This window comes from Scophthalmus maximus, chromosome 11 (assembly GCF_022379125.1).
Source record: "Scophthalmus maximus strain ysfricsl-2021 chromosome 11, ASM2237912v1, whole genome shotgun sequence".
In the NCBI taxonomy this organism is placed as follows: Eukaryota; Metazoa; Chordata; class Actinopteri; order Pleuronectiformes; family Scophthalmidae; genus Scophthalmus; species Scophthalmus maximus.
The window spans coordinates 15,086,978-15,100,239 of record NC_061525.1 but is presented as its reverse complement, the minus strand read 5'-3'; the positions used below and the strand labels follow the sequence as shown (position 1 = coordinate 15,100,239).

Genomic DNA, 13,262 nt, shown 5'->3' with positions numbered 1-13,262 from the left:
AGGATCAATAAAGGTACATCTTATCTTATCATAGCAATTGCAATGTGTGTGTGTGTGTGTGTGTGTGTGTGTGTGTGTGTGTGTGTGCGCGCGCACATGCACAATTGCATTTTTTTGTCTTCTCAACTGCTGTTGTGTTCTCACTCTTAGGGGGCACTACCTGTCACCCCTCACCTTTGACCTCTTCTTCAAGTTGGCCTAACTGGACTCAGTGTTTCTGTGGTTGGTGGACTATAGATAAGCTTGCTCCCATGCCACAGTGACACATCAAACGGAATATTATGATTAAGAACTTAGGTATATGAACAGGTATATGCACATGAATCTGGTTCTTTGAGTAATGTGAGTGGGTGAGATGTCTCATGCTGGGCGCCGTGGACCGCTCACACTGTGGTGGAGGGCACATGGTGCGGACGGACACGTTCAGCAGCCAATCAGGATGGGCGCAGGGAGTGCAGTGCCTCTGAGGGCTGCAGCGGGACTTGCTCGCTTAGACATTCGTGTTACTCTGAGAAGTTCTTGGAAGGAACCCAAAGTGTCGAACCGCGGTTTTAGGTTCTTGTGGTTCCCTCGGACGTGATGGCGACTGGTGACGACGTGCGGGAGAACGTGAAGGTACTTGAAGGAATACAGAGTTTGAATCGGACACCGTCCAGTTTTTTTTATTTCCGTGCGGAGTTTTTGCTCCACAGCAGCTCTGATTGCATAACGGCTGCTCACAGGTTTAATTTTTAACTCACGCAAGTTTTGATTCAACTTGAAATTTCTGTCATTTTTGCACAACAACATCTTAACTCACGTTGCCACATTTACACATTGCCACATATATTTTAATGAAGATATTGCGGATACATTAAATAGCAAGGTAAGCAAGTTAAAGGAATGTTCTTCAAATTGTCTTAAAGCAACTGCAGAAGTGCAAACAATTTTCAGATTGAAGGAAGACAGAATCAATTGTCATTTTTTTCATGTTTCATTGTCCTCTCGTTGTTTGACTTTGTAATCCCTGCACCTTTGATTGTAATTAAATTAAAGGAATAATGCAGTGAATTTGTTAATTTTTTGTAACAGAGCAAATCTAGTTATTATAATGTTAGAACTGTACATTGAGTGATGATTTTTGGAATACTGGTATCAAGGTGACCATACAATGACAGTATGATGGTATATAAAACAGTAAAGTTAAATGTTAAAGCATGTGTTAATGTGCTAAAGACAGTTTATGTTGACAAAAATGTTCTGCGTGTGCAGAAATACTATGGCGGTCGACTGGAGTCCTCGGGGGATTTGCAGACGAGTGCAGCCTCCTGCAGTCTGTCCTGCTGCCCAGTGCCGAGAAGTGTCACAGTGGCTCTGAGCCTGGTTCACCCAGAGGTAAACAAGAGGTACAGTAGTCGAGTCTTTTCTCACATTCACATTACCCCTACATTCTTTATGTATATCTTCAACTGTATAGCTGGGAGGCTTGGTGGTAATAAGAGAACAGATGCATTAAAAATAACACAGACAGGGCACCTTCAAATCACACACACACTGCAGCCATTTTTGCTGATGTGAAGGAGACAGGTCAGGCAAAATTCATCATTGACATATGAGTTATTGCTGAAAACGCCTCAAAGTCACATTCAGCCTTTAACAGCTTCACCTCTTGCCTTTCTTAGTTTGTTGTTATCCTTTACAGCAGAGAACAATCTCAGCATAATCTGAATGTTTTCCCACCACCACTGAACAGTTATGCACCGCTGTCCAACACAACCCTTTACTCCAGATTCTACGGTTGCGGCCTTCCGTTCCCAGCGAAGCTGGAGGGATGCAGAGTGCTGGACCTCGGCAGCGGCTCCGGCAGAGACTGTTATGCATTCAGTAAACTTGTTGGACCGAGTGGACATGTGACAGGGATTGATATGACAGAGGCGCTGGTAGTTACACGTGCATGTACACACCTTTCACACTAGGTTCCTGTACTTTCTCCTGATTGTATCTCGTCTCTCTTTAGATCAGTGCGTCTCGTCAGCACATTGAGTATCATCAAAAGAAGTTTGGCTACGAGGAGCCTAATGTCATCTTTGTGCAGGGGTACATGGAGAAGCTCGGCGAAGCTGGCATACAGAATGACTCAATGGATGTTGTGCTGTAGGTTTAAAGCGGCGTGATGATTGCACAAGATCTGCCAATTGACTCTGGTCAGTTACTATGAGAGAAATTTGTTGGGTGGATAAACATAACATTTCATTCCTTCTAATCTATCCAGATCCAACTGTGTAATCTGTTTATGTCCAGATAAAAGAGCAGTGCTACAGCAAGCCTACAACATCCTAAAGGTTAGTCTGAAGAATTTCTATCAATATGAAGAGAGCTCTGACAGCTCAGAGATCTCACCATGTTCAACGGGGGGGGGGGGGGGGGGGGGGGTAGTTTAACAAACAGACAAACAGCAATGAAATCATCACGTCCTCAGCAAAGGTAAATGTCCATGAAAGACGTACAAGAACATATTGCTTATGATTTTCATCATTTATGCAGGATGGAGGTGAACTGTACTTCAGTGACATGTATGCCAGCAAAGTTGTTCCCGACCACATGAAGCAAGATGCTGTCCTGTGGGGTAAAATAACACTGCATTATCATCTGAAATCCAATTTCAAAAGGCAAGAATACATAGTAGAATCGCTGTACCACTGATATTTGGTATGTATTGACTGTGATCTTTTTCTTTAGGTGAAGGAATGGGTGGTTCTCTGTTTTGGCGAGACCTCATTTCATTGGCTCACAGCGTGGGTTTCAGCACTCCACATCTTGTCTCAGCCAGCCACATTGTGGTCTTCAACAGTGAGCTCAAAGCGAAAGCAGGTAAAGAAAGAAAGCGGTCGAAATTTAGATTTTGTCCTTTAATGACATATGTAAATAATGTGAATTCTACAACTGAGCCTGCTCTTTATTTTGCAGGTGACATCGGCTACGCTTCCGGTACTTACCGACTCTTCAAGCTGCCCAAAAGTCCAGTCATGACTGAGGCAACAGTGACCTATAAAGGAACTGTGGCAGATTTCCCAGAGCAGCTGGACTTTGATTCATCTCACTGTTTCAAGGTATAATAAAAGAGACCAATCGGCACATTGTTACAAAGGAAGATGAAATAAAAATTTGTACTGTAACATCAAAAATCATTGTTTATATCATTGGATAGATGAGGTCGTTTACATTTGTGCTTTGCAGAAAGATGTTGCAGTGGAGGTGAACGGAGAGATGGCAGCGATCCTCCAGAGTTCCCGTTTCTTCCCTGATTTCAAAATTCAGGCGTCGGAAAAGCCAGAGTCCAGCTCAGATTCAACCCCACAGGTAGCTGATATTTTGTGTTTACTGGCTAAGATGCTTAAATTCTGAGTGAATGATTGATTGATTTATTGATCGATTATCGGCAGTGTGCGAAAGTAATATATCTTGAACCTACATGTTGCATAAAACAATCTAGTTAAATTACCTTTTAAGGATTTTAATTTGAAATGTGCTGCTTCAAATATTTATAGCAGGTGCACAGCTGACCTGTGCACCTGATTAACCTAACCTAATTAAGGTTAAGGTTATACTTTAACAGATAAGAGTGACCATTGATATTCTTAATTTTTTTTCCACAGCACTGCCACCTCAACCCATTTCTATTGGCTGAAAAACTGGGATCCTCTGTCAAGCAATGCTCCAAAACCAGCAAATAAAGATGCAGATAAATACTGAAGACATTTTTTAGAAGACTGAGAATAAATTAATAATTAAAATTGTAACAGATTTTGTGTTCAAAGCTTCATTAGAGGCTAAATAATTTAAGTGCTAGCCTGTGCTGGTAGTGATGTGGTGTTTTTCATGTGTTCATAGTTTATGTTGTCATGGTAGAATTATAATACATATGTGAAATCATGTCAGAATAGAATTACTTCATTAACAAAGTACTTAACTCCGTACTTCTTACCCAAAACATGCTGAACAAAAAGGTTTTCTCTTCTTAAATAAAAAAAATGTGAAGCCAAAATTAGTTATCAGCTGTGATCGTGTAATGTGGAAGAGATAAACACTGAGGACTGAGGAGTGTTAATTATCTGATCACCGATGGATTATGAGATGTTACATAAACTGTCACATGAGCCAAGTTTGACAGAAAACAGAATAGATTCAGAACTTGAATTAATAACAGCAGACACATGATAATCACTCCTTGATGTCTTTGACCACACGTGGAGATGATTATGTTGTATTATTATTCATGACTTTTTCAAAAGCAACAGTCAGACTGTCAAAACAAATGAAGATGAGCCATAATATGATTATTGTAGTGAAACAAACGCCTGCTTGGAAATAAAATCCAATAGGAACACTTTCTTCTTGGACCAGGTCTTGTGGAACAAACACTTGCACTCATTACAGACATGCTCAGCAAAGATGGTCTTCATGGAAGGCAGGCTGATGATAATCACTGCTGTTGAAACTCTGAACAAATGTATTAAATACCGAGCAATATTTTTGATCTTATACTTGTATCTAAAATGCCTTTAAAATGCTACAAAAAAGCTGGGTTTACAGCATCAGATAAAGACAAAACAATAAGCTACTTCTCTGCTGGAAACATTTGCATTATAATGGATTAAGGCATTAGAGTACACATGAAACTGTAGTCTCAAACATAAAAGACATTTGTATTTTAGATTATAAATAACTAAATGTACTGTAACTCTTCAGACAAGTCAAGTGTTTCTTGCTCTACAAGTGTAAATACTACCTAGTACTGTTATTTCAGGGATCTTCAATTTTAAAGTCCTAAACACATTTTGATATAGTTATGTTGTATCGCTAACATGACTCCAGTAATTACAAATTGTAATGCACGACATAACCTTCGCTTATGAATCAGTTTAATCTCATCTAGACTGTGTTCATTCGACAAAGATCAGATTGTCCACTCGGTTTACAAAGTGCAAACTTAATAAAGCTTGCTGCTATGGTAACAGTGCTCTGAGTGAGAGCAGAGAAGAGGTCTGATTGGCTTTCAGGAGCCTTGAGGCGGTGAATGGAACGGTCCAGTTTGGCTCTATCTGATGGAGAAATAACAAGGAAGAGAGCGGTGACGTCCATCATCAGAAAGTGGTGTAACCCCTGGACACAGACAAGCTTTGGTCACATCTGTAGCCAGCTCAGGTCATCAGCTCTGAAAAGATGAGGAAGTGAGGAAACAAATATTCAGTAAAGAGCAGTATCCAGGTTATGAGTCCTACCCAGGGATTAGATATATGTTTACGTCAGTATTTTGTGTATTTCATATTCAAACAGTATGTGATGTCACTTACTGAGCCTGTGCCTTTTTAAAAATCTGACCAGTAGCCATCAGCTCTGCGAGACGAGCCACAGCAGGATCGAACATCATGCTGGCCGCAGCTACCACCACCTCATCCCTGTTGACAAAGGAGAAATGAAAAGTAAATATGAACCCAAATCGCATAAATTCATGTCCACCTGAATCTTCCGTTATTCCACAGCTGCTCACTTAATGTAAAATGCCAGGAATTTCCTCTCGTCCACTTTGCCTTTAAATATAATTTCTGTGTATCCTTCCCCGTAGCCTGCAATGAGGAAATGAAAAGGAATAAGAATCAACGTAGCCAGGTATGGATGACATTTTCTCCTTAAATACTAAAAAGGATAAATAAATAAATGCTCTACCTGTGTATCTAATACTCTTCCCAAGCAACACAGTCCAGAAGAAAGGAACCGACTCAATTTTGGTTGGTTTCTTAAGCATGTTCAGGGCGGCGACTCTTCCTGAGATGAAGAGAAAAATAAAGAAACGAGCATCATGAGAATAAACCCAAGCATCACATATAATGTTCAGCTATAACATTTATCTTGGCTGGAAAAAAAAGAAAAATGTGAAAAACAGAACCACTGCTTCGTTGACGTCAGTCTCTCACCTTGAGCCAGGGACATTTGCCAGTGACCCACGTTGACCCTTTGGTCTCCACGAATGGCCAGAGGGAAGGAGGTAACATCTCCAGCACTAAAAACATCTGTTACATTGGTCCTCATGAACTGTTAGATGAATGGATACATTATTTTACAGCAAGAGCCTCAGCATCAGCCATACAAAGACACGTACTGAGGGATTCAGATAATACACCATATTATATTACACAAGTATTAGAAAACAAGCAATTCAAATCAAATGCATGCACGAGACAAAGTCAGGTTCATGCTTCATTAGCTATGTCAGTCTCACAGAGAGTCAATGATGTTGTCTATTCACAGTGTGTTACCTTGTCAACAATCACAGCTTTCCTGGAATCCAACTCCACCTCGCTTCCTGCCAGGAAGTCCGAATTGGGGATCACACCTAAATAAACAGATCTTTGTGTATGATTTTTGCAGAACTGCACAGTAATCGTCTGCTTTGTTGAGGGCGTGTCAGACTAGCTGCTAGACATGCCTTATGCACTGCTGTAGAATGATGTCACTATATTACTGAAGCATCAGCCGGACTACTGACGAGGCATTTCATGGGCTTCAGGAGCAGTGTCTTCCGTCGGGGGAGAGAAGCTCTTTTTGCCGGCTTTTTAACTTTGCAGACCATTCATATATACAAAAAAAACCTATATAACACACTGGAGGAAAGGGAAAAACTGAAAAAGTATAATATGTCTCCTTTAAAAAAGCGTATGCACATTGAAATTGTACAAAACTTGACTTGTGTTCTATGATATTCAAGGTAAAATGCATCTTCCAACACCTTGACTTTGAATAAGAAATGTACCAATTCCAGCAATCACGACGTCAGCTTCCAGGACTGTACCACTCTTCAGAACCACCTCCTTCACCTGAAACAAGACACGTTTCAGAGCTCTGTGACAGAACATACATCAGGTTTTTGGCAGCAAAATTACAGTTTCAGGGACAATATGCTTTTTTCAATGAAGACATTTTTGAAATGTCACAGTTAAAAGCATGCGTAAATAATAAACTTCAGTTCTTGGTATTGCTCTCTGTCACACGGTCATGGCTAAGTCAGACATTTGAATAGAATGGAGTCATTATCTTGATATCATTGGTAACGCCTACAGTACTATGAAGAGGCCAGTGTTTAACAGAAGAAACGCGTTACCTTGCCGTTCTCCCCTCTAATCTCTGTGATTTCGTCATTCATGTGAAACTTCACATTTTGTTCCTCCAACATCTTAAAGGAGAAAAACGTGTTTTAAATGGATTACATTTAATAAAAGATTTTTTTAAATGACATTTTGTTCTCGCAATGAAAGAGTCAGTCCCCTCTGAAGTACTTACTTGCATCGTCATCTTGCCGATCTCCGGCCCCAGAGAGCGCTCGTAAGGGAATCTGGAAGTGCCAACCATGGCCACACTGGCAGCTTTGTCTGATAAGAAGGACGCCACCTCCATACCTATTGTGTTTTAATAGTCATGAGAATACTTCAATAGCCTGCCTCCTAATGCATTTTAAATTTATGAGACAGCGCTATGAACGAGGTAATGACACCTTCAAAGAAAGGCCATTGAACAACAAGGAAGGCGAAGCAAGCAATTTGCCTTGGGCCCCCGAGCTGAGAGCCCCTTATTTATAATTTTGATATTCAATAATTGTTTGAAGATTGGAATAATGTGGTTTGGCATTATGAGTTTCGTGGGGCTTGGGGGATGTCGGTTTGGTTGACATAAGGCCCCCCAGCCCCCCCCCCCCCCCTACCTGGGGCCCCTAAAGTTCTATTTACACATCCTCCATCCAAGAGGAGCATCATTTCGACCTGATAATCAATACAAAACAAAAAACAACAGGCAACTTTTTGTGCAATGTGGAGAAACCAAATGTTATAATCACCTATGAAGGAGGCTCCGATGACGACAGCCTTTCGGCCGAGACAGGAGTTGTGGATCTCTTTGGCATCGTCATGATTCTGCAGTAACTTCACTCCCTGCAGGCCACAACCAGGACAGCTAAGTGGCCGCGCTCTGTGAACACAATCAGGGCTGTTAGGCTGCTGTGGAAATCATAATCTTCTATTTTCTAAAAGAAATGAGGAACAACAGGGCGATGATGACTCTGACCTGCAGCCAGTTGAGATGAGGAGCTGGTCGTACTGCTGCAGAATGCCGTCGCTCAACTTTACCACCTTGTCCGCTGGATTTACCGACACCACCTGCAACACAAAAAACATTTCTTAACAAAGACCAAAGGGCGAATTAGTTTGTGTCATGATTCTGCCCCAATGAACTCCGCAGACTCTTGAAAAGTTTTTTTGTTTTTCTTTGAGGAGTGTTTTCCATACTTTAATTACCTCTTGTGGACTTTGGTTTGGTTATTTGATTATTTCCTTAATTATTATTCCTTGTGTATCTGTTATGTTTGAGTCTAGATCCCTCATTTTTGGTTCCTGTTTTATTTTGTAGTAACTTTCCTCTTGTGTCCGCTTACTCTCTGTTCTTCCCTTTGTTAGGTCAGTTCGTCCTGTCCAGTTTGTACCTGTTTCCAGCATGTTGAGTTCCTGTTGTGAATGTCCTGTTCTTGTACGTGATGCCTGTTGTGATGTCGTGCCTTGTTCCCTGGTTTGGTTTTGTTTCGCGTTTATTAAAATTATCATTTCTATTGCACTCTGGATTTGGGACCTGCTCCTTGTGACAAAAATGTTTGTGACAAAAATGTTTGAGAAGACATCGCAAATAGTTTGTGTTCTTTGCTTCTCACCTCCTTGTGTGTCCACACTTCTATTCCATACTGTTGATAAAAGTCACCTGTCCGGAGGAGGATGCTGCTGCTGTCCAGATTCATTGCCTGAAAGGAGGCAATGCCACTTAACAACCAGCAACTTACATGGAAATACAGGACACACACTCATGTTATGTTCAAGTTCTTACCTTGCTCAGTTTGGGTTTGTCAAATGGGGGAAGGGTGTCTTTGGTGACAATGATGATTCGACCTTGGTAGCAGTTCTGTCTCAGGGTCTCAGCACAAACCAGGGAGGCAGGGCCTGAAAAATAATGTTAAATGTGTAATAGTTCAGTGGTTACATTAAGAGATGGAGTTTAAAGGTACATGGCACCACTGCACTCCCATATTTACTTAAGCATCATCTTTGGACCTTTGTCTCTTTCTTCATTCTTCATAATAACTATTTCCTGATAAAAAAAAAAAACTTTGCATACTTAAAACAGCAACACAAACTATTTATCAAACCTGCCAGTCCCTTCAGATAAACTGACCTTGGATGGATGGATGGATAACCTCACACACTCTCAAGATCTTGTATTTATTAGTTTTTATTATTCATTTACTAGTCCTTACCTCCTCCTATGAGCAGAATAGTATGTTTGATGTCTGGTGCCAAGCTGCACATCTCCTTCACTCGCCTGGTCTGATTGAGAAACTGAGGAAAACGCACAAACAAGGGACTGTTTAAAATATTCTAAGACAAAATGAAGGGAAAAACATGAAATTTAAGAACTTGCATCCTCTTACTTTTTTGTCGATGGAAACGTACACCTTGCCATCTTCAACTTTCACCTGTTATAATTAAACATAAACACTTTCAGAATCATGTGACCACTGATACTCACTGATTCTCACTAACTCATTAACGGCTCCACTAATTTGTGCAAATAAACCATCACAACTGTGACTATGTTTTAAATTGGGGATAAACTCTCTTCCTTTTGAAAAGAGTAGTGAAGGTTGACATGTTTCACCTTGTAGCTGGGCAGAGAGTCGAGACCCGGATACTCTTCAATATCTCCAGTTCTGACATTAAAGCAAGCGCCGTGAAAGGGACATCGGACTCTGTCACCGACCAATGTTCCTGGATCAGAGGACATAGAGTCGACATGACTCAGAATTCAATGCGGAAAAATATCGTTGAGTTATTGGTACATAGATATGAAGGTTTACCTTTGATAAGAGGAGCATTGTAATGAGAGCACCGGCTTCCAACAGCACTGTACTGACCAAGGGCACGGACCAGCAACACCGTCTGGTCCCCGACAGTTACTTCTTTCATCCTTTATGAACACAGAACAGACAAAATAAATTAATATAATAAAACCTTTATAGTTCCACACCACGGGACATTTGCAGTGTTACAGCAGCAAAGGAGATAGAAGAAAAATATAGGAAACATCATTCAAAAAGTAATAGGTAAACATGCTATATAAACTCAAGGAAATATAAACACATACTTAAAATAGCAAACAGAAACTTCAGACTTAAATGAGGTTAAAGAAAAAGAAGAGAAAACAGACCCAGTTTCCAAATATGAATTTACTCAAATTCATCATAAAAGTATCGTCATGTTTTTCGAGATGAGAAAGAAGCGTTGTGACCTACTGTCCATCTCTCAGGTCCTCTTCTTGACACACCAGTCCAGTCACCTGCTCCTCACCTTCACCGGTTTCTTGGCTCTGATTCATCCTGTAACAGCAAGAAGAATTCCGTTGATGACCATTTAATTTAAACTCTTCCTTGTTTCCACTTGTACAGTATGTATGTTGAGGAGACCTGTGTAATTAAATGCAAATACATTCTGGAATACAATATGCTGTGTCGCCATTGCAGATAATGCAGTGTGAATTATAAACCAGTCGTTCGGGTGTAGGCCTAGACACACCTACCTATTTAAATGCCCTTAAGGACAAAAGGCAAAGCAAACAACACTCACACAAAAAACACAACAATGCAAAGCGATAAGCATGAACATGTACATTTTACAATCTGATCTCTGTCCTCTTTTGTATAAAAATGACACTCCGCCCCAAAATAAACAGGTACTTTTGATGTTCAGGCTCTTTTCCATCACACAATACCATTATGAAGGCAACTGCTTGCTCCCAAATTCATTCTGCAGTGTGACAACTGCCACCAATACACAAACAGAGCCACTAGGAAGTACGAACACACAACCCTGATCCCAACATCAAGTAGAGAGAAAACACTTTGCTCTGTTTCTCAGGATGCTTTGGAAACAACCTACCTGCCAAGAATATTGGTTGACAGAAATCCATATTATTCTGAAACCAGAAGCCAGATAACACAGGCTATCCAGCACCGTATGTGTTATCGATTATAAATCACCCCCGTGTTTCTCACATTTCGCTGCATCGATCAGATAAACATCTAGGTTCAGTAACGCGGTGCGCACCTGTTTTCCTTCACCTGCCAGCGGTCAGAAGACACGATGCACCTGAGGACGTGGGCTGATGTGCGACTCTGCACCGGAGGCTGCAGGACGAGGAGAAGCTCCCGCGTGACGGCCGGGCGGAGTCCTGTGTTCCCTCGCAGGCTCCTCCCATCGCCGTGCGTCACCAGAGAGGGGCGTAACGAAATAGATAGTGGTGCGTTCAGAGTAACTGGGGTGTTTAGTTCACCGTGGAAAGTAACTTCAAGTTACATTTCTCTGCGGAGTGACTTGGACCTAGCAGACCCAGTTATCGCATCTGTCCTATCTTGAGTCCCGCACTTTTCCGACCTGTAATCCAGAGTTGAACAACAGTTTAAATTTTATTTGAATGAGTTGGAGATCGTTTTCCCAGTTGCCTTGAACACACCATGAGTGGGCGGGCGAGGTACGCACGATAATAATCACGCTGCCGCCCCGCCGGCTGCGAGGCACGCGGTGACAGTAGCTGGAGGAAGTGGTCACAACCACCCAGCTCAGGAAACACAGCTAACAGAACATAACCGCCGTGAAACAGACATTAGATAACGTTTGTGTCTGTGATTCACTGCTTTGATACTCACTTCATTCCGTCTCTGACCCTTAACATAGTTTTGACGAAACACTGACCGCCCACTCCTGCATACCTAACGTTATCAAATGTTTAGTTTACTGAATAAAATAAATTACATAACCTTCAACCCTCAGGTTCAAACCTTCCAAACTGTCAACATCATTTAGCTAAATGATGTTTAACACAATGTCAATTTAGCTCAGTTAAAAAGCTGACTACTTAGGTGAGAATAGACTCACTCTCCTTAATTTGGTCACTGAATTCCACTACTGCTTTGCTTCTGTATTATTGCCATAGAAAGAGCAGGGACTTGGCAGCTCTCAGGGATCAGTATATAATGCCTGGCATTAAATTGTGTGGCATCTTACCCTGTCACTACATGTCATTTTTGTGCTATTGACTTGCCATGACTGCTACTGGGAAAATATGTTTTACTGAACTTTTCTTGTTTGATTATCTGGCTACTTACCGTGTTGTTGATGCTTGCCCATCATTCCAAGTCAAGTCAACCAGAGCTCTGAGCCGCTGAATCTTTTTGATTTTGATCATTTAATTTAAGAGTTTTTATGATTTTAGAGAACTGGAGTTTATCCCTGGGTGCTGTACTCTGGCTGCCCACAGCAGAAGATGACCTTTTCACTCATCATCAGGTGTTTTTGGTGGTTTGGTTTGGTTCCTTATAGCTGCTAAGGAGAGGCCCAATCAACTAAGAGAGGATCTCTCAATGAATCATTAAGTACGAATCGTCTTACTTCTGAACAATCTCTCAATCCAATATTGCATCGTCATCATGACCATCAAAGACTAGGATTTTCCAAAAGTAGGTGAAAGTTAATGTACAACCGAGGAGGCGTGATGCGTTTCATATCCCAGTGGACACGCCTATAATTTTTCAAAAATGGGGATTGTCATGGTGTCAAGTGAGGCTCACCAGACAAGTCTGACGATTATAGTGTGAACTGTCGGGACAACTGCTCTGCCCTCTCAGCTGTTTGAAGACTTTAGGTTTGAAACTCACTTTCAAATTTGTGAACACTTCATCTGTTTATTTATTTTATTTCAGCAATAAAGGGAGATTTCACTCTCCACTAGACAACATTTCTGAGGAAGTGTTACACTGATACCTTTATACAGCAGTCAATTTTGATATTACAATGTAATTATCAAAGACATTGTTGATGATTAAATCAGTTACCCTTTCATATGTCTATTAATCAGGACTTAGATTGATTTTCCCCTTTTAACTACTCAGATAAGAGGAAATATAATCCCGACAAAATGTGTAATGGGAACTTCAATGTTATACCCATAAAAGTGAGTAACAACTTATTTGTTTGTAATGTGTTTCTACACAGCAATTAAAGTCATACAATTAATGTAGCATGTATTAAGTACAATACACAATATTTCCCTTCCCTCTGAACTGTAGGAATAAAGTAACCAAAAAATAAAATGCTCCAGTAACTTTCCACTGGCAAGTATGTCAAAAATATCTTGTT

At 40.9% G+C, this 13,262-nt stretch overlaps 2 protein-coding genes across 5 annotated transcripts; one reads left to right on the top strand and one right to left on the bottom strand.

The window, feature by feature from the left end:
* The first annotated feature begins 443 nt into the window (after nt 1-443).
* zgc:153372 (uncharacterized protein LOC767695 homolog) lies at nt 444-4,027 on the top strand. The gene is made up of 10 exons (XM_035622949.2): nt 444-615; nt 1,252-1,385; nt 1,769-1,919; nt 1,997-2,133; nt 2,252-2,321; nt 2,524-2,605; nt 2,719-2,850; nt 2,947-3,089; nt 3,217-3,339; nt 3,636-4,027. Exons 1-10 carry the CDS (start codon nt 580-582, stop codon nt 3,711-3,713), a joined length of 1,086 nt encoding a protein of 361 aa, XP_035478842.1. The 5' UTR covers nt 444-579; the 3' UTR covers nt 3,714-4,027.
* Nucleotides 4,028-4,159: 132 nt separating this feature from the next.
* aifm4 (apoptosis inducing factor mitochondria associated 4) lies at nt 4,160-11,476 on the bottom strand. 4 transcript variants are annotated; one of them, XM_035622942.2, is made up of 19 exons: nt 11,189-11,465; nt 10,364-10,447; nt 9,929-10,038; nt 9,730-9,839; nt 9,503-9,547; nt 9,329-9,410; nt 8,902-9,014; nt 8,732-8,818; nt 8,095-8,186; nt 7,868-7,998; nt 7,318-7,433; nt 7,139-7,210; nt 6,791-6,854; nt 6,297-6,373; nt 5,955-6,072; nt 5,707-5,805; nt 5,531-5,606; nt 5,334-5,438; nt 4,160-5,194 (listed from the first exon to the last, which is right to left on the bottom strand). In XM_035622942.2, the coding sequence occupies exons 1-19, from the start codon at nt 11,323-11,325 to the stop codon at nt 5,164-5,166; spliced, it is 1,749 nt and encodes a 582-aa protein (XP_035478835.1). In that variant the 5' UTR covers nt 11,326-11,465; the 3' UTR covers nt 4,160-5,163. The 4 variants fall into 4 exon arrangements, 3 of the variants coding, with proteins under 3 accessions (XP_035478835.1, XP_035478836.1, XP_035478837.1); XM_035622943.2 differs by having other exon boundaries at nt 11,175-11,330; XM_035622944.2 differs by lacking the exon at nt 11,189-11,465 and adding an exon at nt 11,007-11,156.
* Nucleotides 11,477-13,262: the final 1,786 nt, after the last annotated feature.